Consider the following 18084-nt stretch of genomic DNA (forward strand, 5'->3'; position numbering starts at 1 on the left):
AACAATGTAGTTTGGACTCTGTATTTCTCACACTAGTCTATGGAGCATTTAGGGTAAGGTCTGGCAAAGCTTTGGTCTATGATAGCATCCGTCCTGCTTGTTAGCAACGTCAGTTCTTTTTTTGGACTCACGGGTGATTCAACCAACCTATTTGTGAGCAGAGGAGTACGTGACGGAAAAGGGGCATACGGTGATCCCGTGCCCCCTTCCCAAAAGTGGACCAAAAAAAAAATAATAATAAAAATGAAATACTTTTTGTGCATGTTCTTTTAATCGCTGTCTTCAGCTCAAATGCTTTTTGGAGGCTCTCCCATCCTCCAAAGGTTGGTCCTGCGTTGTGAGCGTCAATTAGAGATGATTGGCTGAATGTCCCATTTTGGTCAGCCCAGGTGTGTCCGTGACTTAAAAATCTACCCTCTATATCTTTATTTAACATACAAATTCTGAATTGCTGATGAATAATTGACATTTCTTTTGTTTTCAATAAATTAGGTGGATCTGGTCGCAAAGAAATCGCTTTATTCGATTCCAGTCGGTTGGGACGACGAGAAGAAAGAATCCTTCAAGATAGAGAGTTCGACATCTTTCGATTTGCCGAAAGACAACATATACTTGCTCACTGGTAGGAAGGTGCGTCGAAACCTGTATAATGAAGCATTAATTAGTTCCTTAAATAAAAATAAGCCACATTTAAGCTATTCGTGCCCAGCCTGGCCCAATAGTCATTCGCAAAATGTTTACTTCCAATGTCTTGCCTTCCCCTGCCGCAATGAGACACCAGCGGCCATAGAGTAATAATAGTTTAGTCTATGCCAGCGGCATAGAGTGGCTACGCACTGGTTCAGCCTAGATCAATGTTCCCTGACGAATATTTGCTTCCAGTCCACTTTCTGTGTTGTGGTTGTTGGCGTTCTTCGACCAATGTGTGGCCAGACAGACTGGAACAGTATTTCTCAACCGCCGGGCCCTGATATCAGTCATACCGGGCCGCGATTGATTAGCCGTTTCATTTTTCCTCATTCATTTTCCGTTGGTTGTGTGTTTGACCGGGCCTTCGACTCACAAAAATGAATAAAACCGGGCCGTGGGCTTGACAAGGTTGGGAACCACTGGACTAGAAGATCGAGAAGGGAAGCGGCTCCTTTGATTCGGGTGGGAGCTGGAAGGTCCTGGTCGTTCTCTTTGACCAGCCTTCCAGCCTTGAACATTTAACGATCGTGGCCAATGATGGAGCGACCACGCTACTCGCCCATGACCAATCTTGGAAGATATTGGGCCAGGCTGGACTCAAGTGTTGCCTTAGCTTAACGCTCAATTCCCGAAATCAATACAGACCACATTTACTGATCGATACAGAATATTCTGCTGTATAACTGATTGCTTAATTAGTTTTCTTTTTCCAGCTGGTGAAGTTTCCGGTAGGATCATGTTCAGTTTATACCCGTTGCGGAACTTGCCTCGAGTCCAACGATCCTCTCGTTTGCGGTTGGTGCGGGTCTTACTGTGCTCATCGCAATGAATGTGAGACACCGGCTCTTTTCGAAACGGCATCATGTGCTCCTGTTATCGACACTGTGAGTATTTCAGTGAAGAAGTCTCATCCATCATTAATTTTTGTTTTTTAAACAAGGACGTCTATGATCGAAATAAAAATTTAATTAGAACAAAATCATAGATATAATACTACTAGATTGCGTATGCAGGGTTGCTTTTTGTTTCCTGCACCCAACCACGTGACGAGTGGGTACTTTAACGAGTGGAAAGAAGAAATTCGTTGTTATTCCAATGGCCACTCATTGGGTGGATCGCTTGAATGCGAAGAAAAAAAATCACCCAAAATAGAAATATGTTGTTGAAAGCAATTAATGATTTATCAAAGGTGGCAACAATACCTTCATGTCATGTGAAAGCCCCATTTTGTGTTTTTTCAACGAATATATATTCATTTCTAGTCAATTAAATGCTTCTTTATTACGCTCTTCTCTCGATATTTTGAGTGAAAAAAAGAGTATGTTCCTTGCCTTTTAATTGCCAGAAATTCATCATTCATGTAAATTAGAATGTTCACCATCATCGTGCTTCATTTCCAATGAATATAATTACGATTAAAATTGATAATTTGGAATTCTTCGACTAAATATGATTTTGGCATCATTTGGTGATTTTTCTTTTTTTTTTACGTCTTTTGTTTTCAGAATGAAAAATACACTCATGAACTTTCAAAAATTACTTCGATGAGAAATTAGTTTTGCAACTATCCAATTTGTACAATTTATATATGCGTGTGCTGTGAATTTTTGATTTTTCAAACCAATTTATTTCAAATAATTTTAAATTATTTAAAAATTTTGTGAAAAGTGTTCATAGGAACGAATACTCTTGCGCAAAAACAGACGACCTCTTCCCACAAAAATTATGCTTATTAAATTAAATGAGCATCAAATTCTGAGCATAGAACACTTTAAACTTATTTCAGTCGAATCCCGTTATAACGAACGCCAAGAGACCGGAGGAATCACTTCGTTAAAACGAAATTTCGTTATAAAGGAATTTCAAGTTACCTAGCATTGTTCTTATGTAAACTTATTCGGTGGATTAAAAACGTGTTCGTTAAAACGAGATTTTCGCTATAACGGTATTCGACTGTAGTAGTAGTTTTATTTATTTGTTTTATTTTTTGGAATCTATAAACTAAGCTTCGATTCTCAAAAACAGGTTATGATAGGAGTATTTTTTGTATGAAAAGTTCTGTTGTGTGTGTGTGAGCTGTGAAGGAGACGTTTTAGAAAGAGGAAATCATATTATGAAATCCTGTATTTTGATCTCTTGACTATTCAACCTCGGAATAAAAGGGTAAATAAGAAGTTTATCAAGCAAAAATACTTACTTCACAAATTTTGAGTAGAAATCTTAAATCTTATCAGAAGTTAGACACCGTAAAATAATAGCATTTGCATTTCCCGTTCTGCCACCTGACTATACATGTTAATGCGCTTTATATCTAATTTTAAATAACGAATAACGAATCTAAATTTTCCACCACCTTTCGTGCATTACAAGAAAGGTGTCGCCAAGTACCGAGATAGCGCGCCAAATTATGAAGACCAAGCTCCTGTTATTCAACTCAACTCGTCACGTGGGGTTGTGAGCTTAAAAAAAAGACGGGATCAGACAATAGGATAAGCAGACTATGTGATTTTTTATATCTTTGTACCTAAAAATTCTTCTTTTTTCCCCTGTGTGCTGATTTAGATAAGTCCTTTGAAAGGACCCATAGATGGAGGGACCATTATGAATATCAAGGGCGATAATTTTGGATCTTCACAGAGTGGTGAAACGGATTCTAAGATAGAGATATCAGTTGCAGGCCAGCCATGCGAAGTTTTAAGATGGGAGAAGCTCCAGTAAGTGTCCTTCAGTTGATATTATTAGGATTTCTGATTCGAATCGCACATAATTATACTTCAGCTCCCTTTACGATCATGGACGAAATATTCCATCTAAACTCCAATGGAATAAATTCAATCCAGTTCTCTGTGTTTTGTTTCCTCTCTCCTAACCATCGAAGCTTTATTGTAACCATATGAAACGATTTTTTTTATACAAATACAAATACAACGCCACAACAGGCAAAATGCCCAACGAGGTGGCTGATAAAAAGATGCCCATAAAAATATGGATGTCATATGTTTCAAAAATACAGCAACCCCATTAAAAATGCAATTAACACAAATTATAAACAATATATACACATGATAAAATATTATACAATGCTCATAAAGAATACTTATGGTTGTCTTATTCTAAGAATGGATAGCTTCTCGATTTACCCCAACATGTTTATCGTATTTCTTTTTAAACGTGTCAATTGTGTTACAATTTACTACCTCCGGGGGTAAGCTATTCCATTTATTAACAACCCTATTAGAGAAAAATTCCCTGCGACACCATAACCTTGCATTGTCCCTCACCAATCGATACTGGTGTCCCCTTGTAAAAGCAGTTGATTGGCGGTGTACTAAAAGTTCATGGTCCATCCTATCCATCCCATTGAAAATTTTGAACACTTCGATCATATCTCCTCGACACCTGCGTTCATCCCGTTTTTCTTCCCGTTTTTTTTTTATACTCCTTGGTGATTTCCCCCAATGTATAATGTATCTTTTTACTGTAAGTAAGAGCGAAGGAGAAATCTACTGTATACTCTCTTATCTTTTCCGTCTGGTTTTGTTTTTTTTTGCAACCCGTTTTTTTCATTTCATCAATTTTTTGTGAGTCCAGTCTAGGGGGCTCTGCTACTACTATTACTACGTAACCGTACATGCACGTCGTACACATTCCTCTACGGAATTTCTAACGAATCGGCACATTCCGGAATATATGTTCTGAGTATATGTGTGGGGTCGACGTATTTATATTGTCGAGTTGAGCTTGTTTCATGTTCGTGCTGTCATCTGTTTTCCATTTTCTGAAGTAAAGATGGAATTGCTTGAATTTTCATGTTATGTCAGTATCGGGTTGTAGGTCTGCTGCTCTCTGCGGAGAGACAGTTTTAGGGTCCTTGCTGCGGGATGTGAAGATCCGTGGAACAGACTTAATTAAGAAAAGAGGGAATTAAAGAACTATGTACATAATAGATCTGCATGTATATTGTGTGTGTTTATTCCAACTAGATAATACATGTGTATATGAATTTCTTATATTATAAGTTTGCAGTGCCTGGTCCCTCCCGTCAAGAAACCGGTATCAGGCCCAGTCTTGGTGAAAGTTCAGGACTTTTCTTGGTCTGGCGTACAGTACGATATGAACGGAACGACGGCAAGCGCTGAACGTTACAGTTACGTGGTGAGTTTCCTCATGATTATAGATCGGTGACAATAATGGTAGCGCCAAGTCCACATGCAATGAAATAGTGCAAAAAATAATGAATGAAATAGCTTACAATAAAAATATCTTCAGTATTAAAAAATATTGTAGTTAAAGCTAAACTTCAAGTGTAAGTTATCTTGATTTCTTCTGGAAGGATCACGCGATTGAAGAGGTAATTAATTGCGAATCATTTCTTTCCCGTCTTTATATGTTTTATACAGAACTTTAAATAGTATTTTGGAGTCTTTGATTCTACGTAAAGCCCCTGAGAGTAATGTGACTATGCTGAGTTTGGTGATTAAATAAGGATAAATTAGAAAATATAGGGACATAGAGAGAGCCATATGTCAGACACTAGATTTATATGAAACAAGTCACGTGATATTGACATAATGAAGGAAAAGAGATTCGTGACTCTTTTTCATGAATGATTTACATGATTTTTTTTCTTACTTCCACAGGTACCGAAACTCTACGGCATCCATCCATCATATGGCCCATCTTCAGGAGGAACTAATATCACATTGTTTGGCGAAAACATGGACATAGGATCGAATCGGACGATTTTGATCGCTGGCGTTTCGTGTCAAAGTTTCGGGTGAGAATCAATGCCTATATCCTCAATATATGATAATAATGTGAAACATAGTTTGACCCCCATAGTTTAGACCAGCGGCGGTTCTCAACCTTTTTTGACTCGCGGAGCCCTTTCCAGTATATAATTTCGATGGCGGAGCCCTGTTTGACTCGAGGAGCTCTTTTTTGTACATAATTTTTATGGCAGAATTTTGTAGGCCTCTCTTATTTACTTATCTATCAAATTTACTGATTCCTTTTATTTTCCTCGAGTCGCCCGCGAAGCCCCTGAAAGGTGCACCACCTGAGAACCGCTGGTTTAGACATAGTTATACCTGAATATCTGGGGCGGGGAGGATAGAAAAAATAATTGTCAAAATCTGGAAAATAAGACTTTTTTTAGGGAAGTTTGGTAAGCTCTTAACATATACTCAGCATGGCCATTGCAATATTAAGGCATTACAGTTCACAACATGGCTGTTTTAGTTTAGCATGTGCATCTATATCAACGAAAATGTTCGTTATCCGAGGCAGAGAAGTCTTCGTTGCCGAAAAATTGGTAAGTCATTCGTTAGCCGAGGTATCACTGTATTTCTAGGAATATGCACTCCTTCTACGTATATCTAGGGTTTCGTAACACGCACTTCTCTTAAGCATTCTTAGGGGGACAGTGCCGTCTTAATGCATGGAGTTCACCCGAGTACGGCTCGCGGGCTTTAAGTGGAACGCTTATGAAAATGAGACCTGATTTAAATACAAATACAACGCCACAACAGGCAAATTGCCCAACGAGGTGGCTGACTTAAGAACATCATGGATCCCCGAGCCATTTTTTGGAGGCCCTACCTACTACTGCTACACCACACAGGCCATGTGGGCGAACGTGGAAACGAGGAGGCAGATCAGTTGGCGCGGGAAGCGACGAAACTGGAGACAACGTCCCAGGAGAAGAAGATCACTGCGGCAACGGTCAAAAGAATAATTAAGGGGCAGACAATAGTGGAATGGCAGAAGCAATGGAATGATCCAAAAACAAACGGACGGCTTATTCATAGAGTCATCCCAAAAGTCCAGTGGAAAGAACGTTACTGGAGTAGGGAAAAGACAATCTTCTTCTCGGGCCATGGACCGTTTCCGACCAACTTCAAGCGTTTCAAAATTTCCGACAACGAGCAATGTATATGCGGAGGAGTGGGAAGTCCAATTCACTTTGCTACGGAATGTGTCCACACCAGTCGTTTCCACTTAGTTAAGCCACGGCCGCAATTGGAGAACGAGTGGTTTAAAAGAATGGCCAAGGATGATGAGGCACTCGGGAAAATCAAGGAACTGGTCGGCTTTCTGGAAGAGAGTATGGAGTGGCTCCATAATAAGCGGACGGGAGCAGCAGATCGAGCGACGAGCCCACCTGCACCCAGGAGAAGGAGTGAGAGAATCAGAAGGCAACAGGAGACGGGACGACAGGGAGAAGAAGAATGGACTGAGGAGGAAAACGAAGATCAAGAGGCAGACGATCCAGGCTCCGACTCCGACTTCCAATGAGGACGAGGCGAAGAAGTAGGAAGTCACGAATTAGTATTTAATTAAATAAGGGTGTCAGGCAGATGAATGCATACAGTCGCTTTCGTGGCCCGGGTTATTTGGGGGGGACACACACACTCATACTTCCGGCACAACTCAATCGGTAGTAAATTGCCTATGGCGATAGACCGGAGTTGTGCTCGGTTTGAATGAATGAATGCTACACCACACATGCACCCCACCCACAACCCCCGGAACTTAAAATTTCGAAACTAATGCGAATAAGAATAATTAATGCGAATTGGTAGGTAACCATTTCTAACCATAATAGGGGGCCCAGGAAAATAATTCCGCCCGGGATCTCATGATTCTCTTAAGACAGCGTTGCTAGTGAATACGCGAGCCTCCCCCCACGAAATTCCAGAAGTACATGCACCATAGAATTTGGAAACCGCTGGGTTAGAACAAGGTTTCTCAAATTTTATATATTCTTGACACATTTGGAACTGAGATAAATTCAACGTATTAATGCACGTAATCACTAGCGCATGCGGTACTAGTGCTTGAACAATTCATTATAAATAATGAATTAACTATCATGTTTTTATAAACAAATGTGATTCCATCTAGATTGTCCGCTAATGAATCCTGGTGCCTGACCTCAGGTTTGCCGAGGAAAACTGATCTGCCGAGCGGTCCAATCGAAGTCATCATCGATGGAACTGTTGTCGAACCAGAGGCTTCGGTGGAAGACCGAGCCATCATGGATCTGGCGAAGAAAACTTTCGAGTATCGGCATGATCCTGACGTTGTAGCGATTTCACCGCATGCGACCACTGTTAGGTTTGTATTGATATATACTATCTTATAAGATATCTCTCTCTCTCATACAGCGTACCCTTAACCAGCGGTACCTTAACATCTGATGCATCACTGGAGTGGGGGTTCCGCTAGAAAACGGTGTAAAATAGCAATGCCAATAAATATACAGTCGAGTCCCGTTTTAACGAATACCGTAGTAGCGAAAATTTCGTTTTAACGAACACTATTCTAATCCCTCAAATAGGTTTACATAAGAACAATGCAAAACAACCTGAAATTCCTTTATAACGAAGCGATTTCTTCGGCCTACTGGAGTTAGTTATAACGGGATTCGACTGTAGTAATAAACAGCAGAGTGAAAAATAAAGATAATGTTGTATATGTTACGGTAAAAGCCCGAAGACTGGTAAAACCTAGGTTCTAAGTCTTCGGGCTTCAATATATACAGTCAAACCTCGTTAATGAGTCACTTTCGGGAGAGCAAAAATATGACTTATTAAGCGGAGTGACTCGTTAAACGGAGTAAGCCATAGCTGTGCTATTTCCTGCCTGAGGACAATTGGGACTTCTAAAAAACGACCCGGTAAGCGGAGTGACGTGTTAACCGGGTGACGCACTAACGAGGTTTGACTGTATATATATTGAGCAGAGCTTCTCAATCTTTTTCAGCCCATGGTTCCCTTCGAACCAAATTTTCTTCTCGCGGCTTCCAGTCTTGTGTAGAGCCTCCTACCAAGAGCGGGACTACGTTAGTTACCGAATTTAATCGAAATTTAATTTATGAAACAACTATTTTATAAATAAGATTAATCTCTGGAACCCTCGGCTACGCATGAATCCAGAGAAAGTGGATAATCATCCTTCCCAAGAATCGATTTATACGGAAGAAATAGGTCTCCGCAAAATAAGGGACGATCCAACGAATCTACAGAATAAATGGACTCTTCTCGGCACATCACCCTAGGTACACAAGTACCCTAGACAAGAGTTCAATATCAATCTTCCTTCTTGGTCGGATGGGGATATTCATGGTCGTCTCAACATCATTGGCCTCCTGGCAAAGTGATATTCTGAATCCCAATACTTAGCTGAAAGGGCTTATACATTTGCATACTGACATTCCAAAATCATAGTACCAGATCTCACCATGTATGTTAGGTCCCCTATGGATATGAGGCTCCGACCCATGCCCCCTTCTCACATCCTGCAGCAACCCCCCCCCCCCCAGTGAATTTATAGTGTAAAAGAACAAGAAGTGATAATCATCTCATCATCCTGAGCCCCCGGATTAGAGCCCTGTCAGCCTCATCCTTGGGGTGGGGGTTCATGGCATTCCCATTCGAGCTGGTTAAGATGGCCCTGATTCTACGGACAGCTCTGCTGGATTCTAAAAGTAATCCCCCCCCCCCCCCCACATTTCGCTTGAAAGCTTTATTTCTTTACAGTTCTTTGAAGGCCAATTCACCATTTGTCGTTGCTTCCCGTTCATCTGACTTTCACCCGTGCCCCCCCCCCCATAGGACCTCTGCCCACCGTCCCATCGGGCATGCGTTAAAATGGCACTGTTTGTGATACCGACGGCAAATCGCACGACATTGTGCATCTCGCCGCGACGAACAAGATTCACTCCGTGTCAGTACTTAAAAGAATTTGGCTCATTTGTGCGCATAGCTGAATACCATACGCTGAACTACAACCATATTGGTTTTCGGTTGGTATGCCATGGCTCTGCGCAGTCAGTCTGAATCCGGATCTAAAACTTGTGAGATTTGTTTAAGAGCTCCATGAATTTTAGAAATACATAAATAAATAAATATAGGGAGATCCTATAAATCCTCACGAACAAAGAATTGAGACAGGCTTTTTCATGGGTTAATACGTGACCTTGATTTTTTCACACACACTGTGCTATTATTTTCTATAATTATTGCGATTATATTCTGTGTAGTGGTACCGTGAACATCACAGTGAAAGGAAGTCACCTGAACAGCGTCGTTCAGCCCAAGATAATGGTCATTGTGACGTCACCGCTCACTGGGCAGAAAATGGAGATACAAAAGGTGATTATGTCCAATAAGTTCAGTATAAATTCTCATATATATTTATCTTTAAATCTTTATAATGCTACAGCCATTCGAAAACCTTTTAATTTCTCTAGAATTGCGACATCATTGATAACACTGGTACGCAAATGGTTTGCCCAACTCCATCTATAAAACATTCCGGGTTGCACGAGCCTTCGGATAAAGCACCTTTGATTTCACATCTAGCATTCATCATGGACGGTAACGCTGAACTTCGAGAACTTCCTATCCGAAACAGGAACCTATCTGTACTGTTATACTATCCGGATCCAGTGTACCTACCTTTCACGGAAGACACTGTGATGGTTGAAGCCGATCCGTATCAGCTTGAAATAGAGGTAAATGTCTATTTTCATCAATCAAAAGACATTATAACATTATAAATATTCATGCCATTATGAGGCGGTGGTTCCCAACTTGCATGCTTAACCTGGGGGGGCATACGTGATGAGCCATTCAGGGGTAGGTGAAAAATTATCAGCAATGGCTCTGAAAATAAGTAAAGTAATAAAAAAAAAAGATGCAAATTCTCAATTGGCGAAAATGCTTGGCACAATATACTGTAAGCACAAAAGTCTCATACGTGTTTCTAGGGATCGAAAGCCTCGGACGTGTTTCTAGGGGTCAGCAAACCTCTGATCCATTTCTAAGGTTACGTAAGCTAGTATCCCTCGCATTACAGGTGGAAGGCAGACAAGCCTTCTGTGTGTTTCAAATGGTACACATGTTTAAGATGGGGTGAGCAAACCTACAAATTTCTCAATTCATTCAATTTCTCAATATATTCAATCGTACTACGAATTTCTATTCATACGCAAACCTTTCACGCATTTCTAGTGATACTTAGGCTTCCTACACATTTGAAGGCCCGTGCATGTGTCGGAGGATCAGTGAATCTCTAGATATTTTGAGAAGTGCGCACTCCTGTTATGTATTTCTAGGGACCGGTAAAAGTCTTCTTCGTGCTTCTGGTGGTATACACAAGTTTTCTATACATTTTAGGTGATACGCGTGTTTGAAGATCAAGCAAATCACTGTAATAGCTTGTCTCCTCCGCCATGGCAAAAGTCCCCGTGGAGACAGAGCAGGAATCTCGGTCAGTTTGTCTATAAAAAGGGGGTAAAACTGGGGCATTTTTATGAAAAAAGTGAGCAAAGGCAAAATAACGGGTCATATGATCGCCAACTTATTACCCAAGTTGAAACATCCTATGCGCGAGTACCGGTTTTCCATCTTGAGTTTTTTAGAGAGGCTACCCTACAGGTCCGAATGAATAGCATCATGGGGGGGCCGTTCGGTCAAAGTGATGTTCTGGGGACTGTTTATCTTCATGGAAGTCGTATTTCTTGCCCACTAATTTACATACTTTCTCTTGAAAATGATAGCACTAAATCTCTATCAGAAGGGCCACTATACACTTGAGGCCCCCAAATGCGTTGAAACGGTCCTGGTACACAAACTATACGAGTCCTTCAACAGAATAGCAAAAATATCGAGAAGCGCCGTGGTTATATTGGGGAAGAAATATTGAACTGCCTTGTAATGAAATACACATTTAAATGAAATGGAAATTGGCATAGGAAATAAATGTAGAAAATGTAGTAATTTTCAGGAGAGAGTTTGAGAAGATATTTCATATAGAGATTATTTTTTTTAAATCAAGGGAAGGTATTTGAATCTTGCTCATATTCCACCTGATGTCAAAGTGTTGATCGATGGGAAAATATTCTGTGACGTTAATCGGATAGAGACGAAATCCTTATGGTGCACATTACCTCCTGAAGTGGTGAATGACAAGGAACATTCTATAGAGGTGAGCAGAAAATAATATCCGTTTATTTATACATCATCATTGCTGTTAATGATAGTATTTAACCTTGACTCAGGGCCGCAACTAAAGGCCCGTTTATACGTGTCACGTATATATATAGGTAGTATTTAACTAAAGTCGTCAAGCACTCTAAAATGTATTCAGACGTTAAGGGGCCCCGACATTCCTAAGGCGGGTTAAGTTGTCGAGTAGGATCAAAGCTGCATTAAAAGTAACTTTCGAGAAAGATGGAATCTGGTTTACTCTTCAGTTAAGTAGGCTCTATGCTCATGCGCCTGTGGGCATAGTTTCGTATTATCAAATGAGCATTTACTACTTGGTTACTAACTTTGAAACGGATTTTAGTACTTGACGACTTATCAACTTAACAACTTGGCGCCATGGGTGGAGATGCCCCCCTTCCCAGCGTCAAAGGCTTAGCCGACTGATCTAATGCATATATTTGTTTATAGAAGAGTAGGTAAACTTTGCCTCAGAAAAATCACCAACGAAATTAGTATCGGGTGGGATATCCTCTGAAGACGTCATCCATTAACGTGTCAAAATGCATTAGGAATTTTGTACTTTCCTTATATTTACCTTTTTCGTTTGTGATTTTTCTGAATATGATGTGTATGAATGAATTGACATCATTATCATACCCCCCCCCCCCAGGGCCGTCATTTCAACTTTTTCCGGGGGGGGGCAAAGCACATGTACTCAATGTATGTATGTATATATATATATATATATATATATATATATATATTTGTATATATATACCATTTTTAGCGTATTTTCAAAAATCGGGGGGGGGGGGGGGGGGCAACGACCCCCTGCCCCCCTAAATGACGGGCCTGTAACCCCCCCCCCCCCACACAGCAATCATCACCGTGCCCTCCCCCTCAGATTTTCAAGTCTATCTCAACCTATATAATGGTACTACCACGTGAAGTGGTTTCGGAACACCCCTCTCTGGAGAGTGTTCATTCAACACCACCTATAGAAAACAAGGATTCCGCAAGAATCTTGTGACGTCGCTGAAGTAGACCATCTCACGTACAGCCATTCGATAAAGCAGGCCAACGCATGAGCCATCTTGAGCCTTTTTGTAGCATATCCCCATTGGCTAATACCTCTCTGGAGAGTGTGGTGAGCTGGCCTACCTCAGTGACGTCACAAGTTTCGTGCGGAGGTGGAAAAAGAAAAGTTTCTCCCGGGTTTTTTGCTAGTACGCTGTCTTGGCGTAAATCGGTTTTCGTCACCAAGTCATATCTGCTGTTTCGCCACTAGTATAAGTGTTTCTTTGAACCTCGAGTTTATTGCACGAAAAAAATTCTTTACGCATTTTTAAATTTGTCATTCTCATGACACTTCTAGACAAGTTTTCAAGAGGATGGACTCTTCGTCCTTCAGAAAGAGACTGTAGACAGCATCGCGGAGGTTTTCGAAAACGTAGTGGAATTACGTATAATACGTACTTTCATAGAATATTTTAACAACATTATTGACATATTTTTGATTACTTTACAGCTGTATGAATCGGTACGTTACCAGTTCGAGAATTCATGAATTTTTATTTATTTATCTTTTTATTTTTAAGGTTTTTGTCGGATCTTTGCATTATAAACTTGGAAGTGCGATATTCCAACCGAAAGCCACTGATGCGCAGCAATCTGTAATCGCTATTTTGGGCTACATATTTGGTGTCATAGTTCCACTTACTTTCATCATATATGGCATCTCGAGATATGTTATTAAGAGATATAAGAGTCATCGAAAACGACTGCGATTTCTCGCTGCATACAGTCGGAGAGCTGAAAACGGCACCACCCAATTGTCAGTGAGATCCGATACTAATGGTAAGATATCATTTTTTTTTTTAATTTTTGACACTAGATGTCATGCTTTTCAGCTTGACGAACTTGTTTATACAGGGTGATTTCCAGATACACCCATCCCCCAACCCCCGGGAAAGCTTCGATATCTCTCTGAGATGGGAAGCTGGGTATGTCCGGTCCTTCAATGTTTATACTAGGTGTCTCATAAATAGAGGTACTAACTTTGAGGGGGGGGAGGTAGTAGGGGCGTCTCTAAATAAAGGTGCGAAGGCGCCCCTTCCCCCAAGAGAGTTTCTAAACATTAGTCTGATGCCCTAAGTTGTCTGAATGTTGAGATTTAATGTTTCAAAACTGATATATATCCCGTGGATATTATAATTGTTTGATGGAAAAAAAATATTCTGTAGGGAAATGTGTTTCCCCATTCGCAGGAGAATTATTTAGAAGTTGTAGCAAGATATTTAACTAAACGACACGTTCAGTTCATATGTTCGGTGCTGGCGGAGTAGCGGCTTGGTCCTGAGTATTCTGTAAGTAAGTAAGGATGTAGCAGTAGAGAGGAAAAGAAAAGTCCCACGCAGTTCGTTATGTCCCCCCCCCCCCCCGGTGCGTTAGAGACCGCACCCCACTGATGATAACTAGTGATAAATTTCCCATATCCGTGGGAAAAATCGACTTAAAAATTGATCCACGTAGGAATTATCTTCATATTTGTTGGAATGTAAGTTCATAAAACAATTTTTAGAAGAATTATACATGCAATTCAATATTTTACCGAGCGTACTTGAATACATATTTTCACAGATAACTGGCAGCACATTTTTCGAAATGTGTGAAAATTTTACTCAAAAGGGAAATTTTTTTAGGTTAATTTTCCTTCACATTGCAATTCAATAGTAGTTAGAAAAATTGACAGGTGGCAGCACTACACACAACAAGCGTTACACAGAAACAAACTTCACGTTAGGTTCACAACACATAGAGTTCACACACGCACAGATTCCAGCGTAGCCCGGGTCGTCCTCGACTACCTGCTAAAATCTGTTCGTTCACAGAGACAGAGCGGCGGGGCACGATCTGGTTAGGCTGTGATTACAGAATAGAGCGAAGAGATAAGAGGGCGACTCGGAAGGAGAAAATGCATCGGGTTGGAGGAAAAGGTGCCCGCACATAGTAAACGAGGCGGAGAAGAGTGAAAATGGCCGGAGGGGTTCTGAAATGTAATAAAGGGTGTGATAATGATGTTGCCACCGCAGAAGAGAAAGAGAAAAAAAAGGGAGAAACGAACCAATCAGTAGATAGTGGAAGTCCTTACCTCGCGGAGAAAACAAGCGTTTTTGTTCGACTTCCGTACCTCTTTGAGTGGTTTCTTGTCTCGCTGCTCAAGTATGCGAGGCGTAGAACAAAATAGTTCAATTGTTTTCGACGCTCACCTCTATCTCCTACCTCTTCGCTGCAGTATGTGTTCGGCCTGGAGGAGGAGGAGCATGCAACGTATACGAACAGGGAGCTGGCAGAACAAAAATGACGAAAATCACATATTTCTCCTCCAGCGCTGTCACGAACAGTACCGCCTAGCGACGTACAATGAGGGTTCTGGTCATGGGTTCCAATGCAATTATCAATTCTTCTGATGTTCTCTGCCTCCCCCTTAAAGTATGTACCTCTATTTATGGGACACCCTGTATAATCAGCTCCGTTAAAATACCCTCGATATATACAGTATAATTTTTTTTTCTTTTGCAGATTATGGAGACGTAGCTTCGAATGGAAGACCGAGACGCCCCAGTGTAACGCCCCAACCTTATTGCAGAGCTGCTACGGCATTGCCAGAGGAGTCTGTTCTTGGTGTTGATGATGAGACTGCGAGTTTGTTACAATCTGAGAATATCCTAGTCCAGAGAGATTTCCTCACTCTTGGTGAGGTCATCGGTGAAGGTAAATAATACGTGTTTGATATAATATTCCGTTCGATGGGACTTATGTCAACGAAGCCCCAGCAAAATATTCAAATTTCAAACTCATAAATTGAGTTTTTGAAACATAAATATATATTAAACATTACTGCTTGAGCTTTTAATGTTCATGACCAGTACGTAGGTGAACAATATTACAAGAATATAACTTATAACAAGAGTCTACAACAGTGGTTATTGTCTCTTCGGGATTTATTTCATTTTACTTAGTGTTTTAAGGTCATTTAATCTTTTACTCACAGAAAGATAAGTCAAAGATAAATCACAGAAGATGAGTCAAATATAAATCGTAGAACGGTGATTCAACACAGGAAGATAGGTCGAAATCACCGAAAGATGAGTCAAAGATATATCACAGAAAAATAAGTCAGAGATAAATCTCAAAAATATAATAAGATTAATCACGGTATAATGAGTCAAAATCACAGAATGGTTGGTCAAAATCACAGAAAGATAAGTTAAAAAAATCACAGAAACATAAGTTAAAAAAATCTCAGATAAGTGGAATGATCATCAAAAGATGAGTTAAAAATCGTAGAAATATGAGTTAAAATCACAAAAAAATATAAGTCAAAGATAAATCACGGAAAGATCATAATCACTAATGCCAATCATAATCACTAATGCCAATCATAATCACTAATGCCAATCATAAACACTAATGCCAATCATAATCACTAATGCCAATCATAATCACTAATACAGTCAATCATAATCACTAATGCCAATCATAATCACTAATGCCAATCATAATCACTATTGCCAATCATAATCACTAATACAGTCAATCATAATCACTAATACAGTCAATCATAAATCATTAATGACAAAAAACTCGATGATGAATCCCAGAAACATTGATTGATCGGCGAATGACTGAACTTTTACAAATTACGCAACAAAAATTACTAAAAAGGTGCAGTTTATTCCTGCTATTTCAATTTATCAGTTGACTACATTTTTTGCAGGTCACTTCGGATGCGTCTACGTGGGGCAGTTGACCCTCCCTGAAAAAGAAGAAACGATTGAAGTAGCCGTAAAAACCCTGCACAACAGTAAGTGCATCATATGATTCTTTCGTGATATCAATTTTGCCATGTATTTTCGAATCGATTTATTAATTTTTTTTTAGATTAGAAAAATTAGTTCATAAAACATATTAATTCCATCGATAATTTAATTAATTGCGAAATTATACATTTTTTATTCGTATTTATTGGATGATGTTTCTAACAAACTTAGATAGATGGAGTTGTAAAGGTGTTGTATTACATGAAAAATAGATCTTATAATGCTAATAAAAATGATCTTAGTATTTCGAATAAGAAACCGAGAAGAAAAATCAATTATATATTTATCTATAGGTTTTGCAGCCATCCAAGAGAGCGTTGAAGATTTCTTGCAAGAAGGGCTCATGATGAAAGATTTCCACCACCATAATGTTTTAACTCTCATCGGAGTCTGTTTTGAAACAGGAGGAAAACCGATGGTGATTATTCCTCACATGAAACATGGGGATCTCTTATCTTACATCCGTAGTGAAGATCAGGTTTGTGTGCATTGATTTACCTTTATTGCGTATGAATATGTTTTCGCTTTGGTTTAGAGTGAGTAGTACACTGTAGACCGGTGGTTTTTACCCTGGGCCGTATGTCCCTTCCCCTTATCCCAGGTCCCGTGGTCCTGGGATATTCAAGGGGTGGGGGTCACAGAGAAATGTGAGAAAATGAAGCTTTTAAGTGAAATGTGTTGAGGGCGGGGGGATATCACTACTTCCAGAATCCGGCAGAGCTGTCCATAGAACCAGGGCCATCTTTAACCTTGGGCCATGACCTCATATGTGAGGGAGGGGGGTCTTCGCGATGTGATCTGGTATTGGGATTTTCGAATGTTAGTATGTAAATATGTAAGCTGCTGCTTTCAGCTACGTGGGTGACCCCAGAATCTCACTTTACCCGAGGATCAATGGCGTTGAGACGGTCATGCATAAGGGGTCATTCAAGTATTACGGCAGCATCGAGGGAGAGGGGGGGTTTCGGATTCGCTGACTTTTGATGACAAAGGGGGGGGGGGTTTGAAGGTTGCTTACGTCAGTAACCATCCCTTTTTGAAGATATCAAATATTCTAAGCTGCTGACGAAATTTTGCTGACGGGGGGGGGGGGGGGGGTCAAAAATGGCTGAAAATCTGCTTACGTAATACTTGAATGGCCCCTAAGACCCACACAAGAAGGAAGCTCACTGAACTCTACCCCCCAAGGTAGACGCGAATACAGGAGGATTGGTCGGGAGGGTCGATTTATTGTGTAAGTTGCTTGTTTGTGGCGTGGTTCTTCCAGTATTTTACACAGACCTATTTTACCCTCCGATTCTTGGGAGGAATGATCCACCTATCTTCTCGAACCTCACCTGGTCCAGGGTTCCAAATATAGATTTTATGTAGGAAATTCTTGTTCATCATAAATTTAGTTTTCATTTAAACTGAATTCGATAAGTAGAAAGGATCTTGTTCTTGGAATGGGGTAGAGGGCCCTGGATAAGACGGGGGGACAACGAGAAGAAAATATGATGCTAAGGCAGAGGTCT

At 40.3% G+C, this 18084-nt stretch overlaps 1 protein-coding gene across 1 annotated transcript in view; it reads left to right on the forward strand.

The window, feature by feature from the left end:
* LOC149064641 (hepatocyte growth factor receptor-like) overlaps positions 1–18084 on the forward strand; it is a 64789-nt gene that overhangs the window by 37885 nt on the left and 8820 nt on the right. Inside the window, exons 5-17 of the mRNA XM_089254724.1 lie at positions 493–630; positions 1404–1574; positions 3253–3404; positions 4710–4845; positions 5331–5467; positions 7597–7809; positions 9737–9848; positions 9947–10210; positions 11536–11685; positions 13286–13544; positions 15270–15461; positions 16468–16554; positions 16864–17048. Coding sequence (XP_089110850.1) covers positions 493–630; positions 1404–1574; positions 3253–3404; positions 4710–4845; positions 5331–5467; positions 7597–7809; positions 9737–9848; positions 9947–10210; positions 11536–11685; positions 13286–13544; positions 15270–15461; positions 16468–16554; positions 16864–17048 — 2196 coding nt within the window. The remainder of the gene's footprint in view (positions 1–492; positions 631–1403; positions 1575–3252; positions 3405–4709; positions 4846–5330; positions 5468–7596; positions 7810–9736; positions 9849–9946; positions 10211–11535; positions 11686–13285; positions 13545–15269; positions 15462–16467; positions 16555–16863; positions 17049–18084) is intronic.

The sequence above is a fragment of the Pholcus phalangioides genome, unplaced genomic scaffold (genome assembly GCF_987345545.1).
Source record: "Pholcus phalangioides strain wild (caught in Gottingen) unplaced genomic scaffold, Ppha-v1.0 ptg000042l_1, whole genome shotgun sequence".
Taxonomy (NCBI): Eukaryota; Metazoa; Arthropoda; class Arachnida; order Araneae; family Pholcidae; genus Pholcus; species Pholcus phalangioides.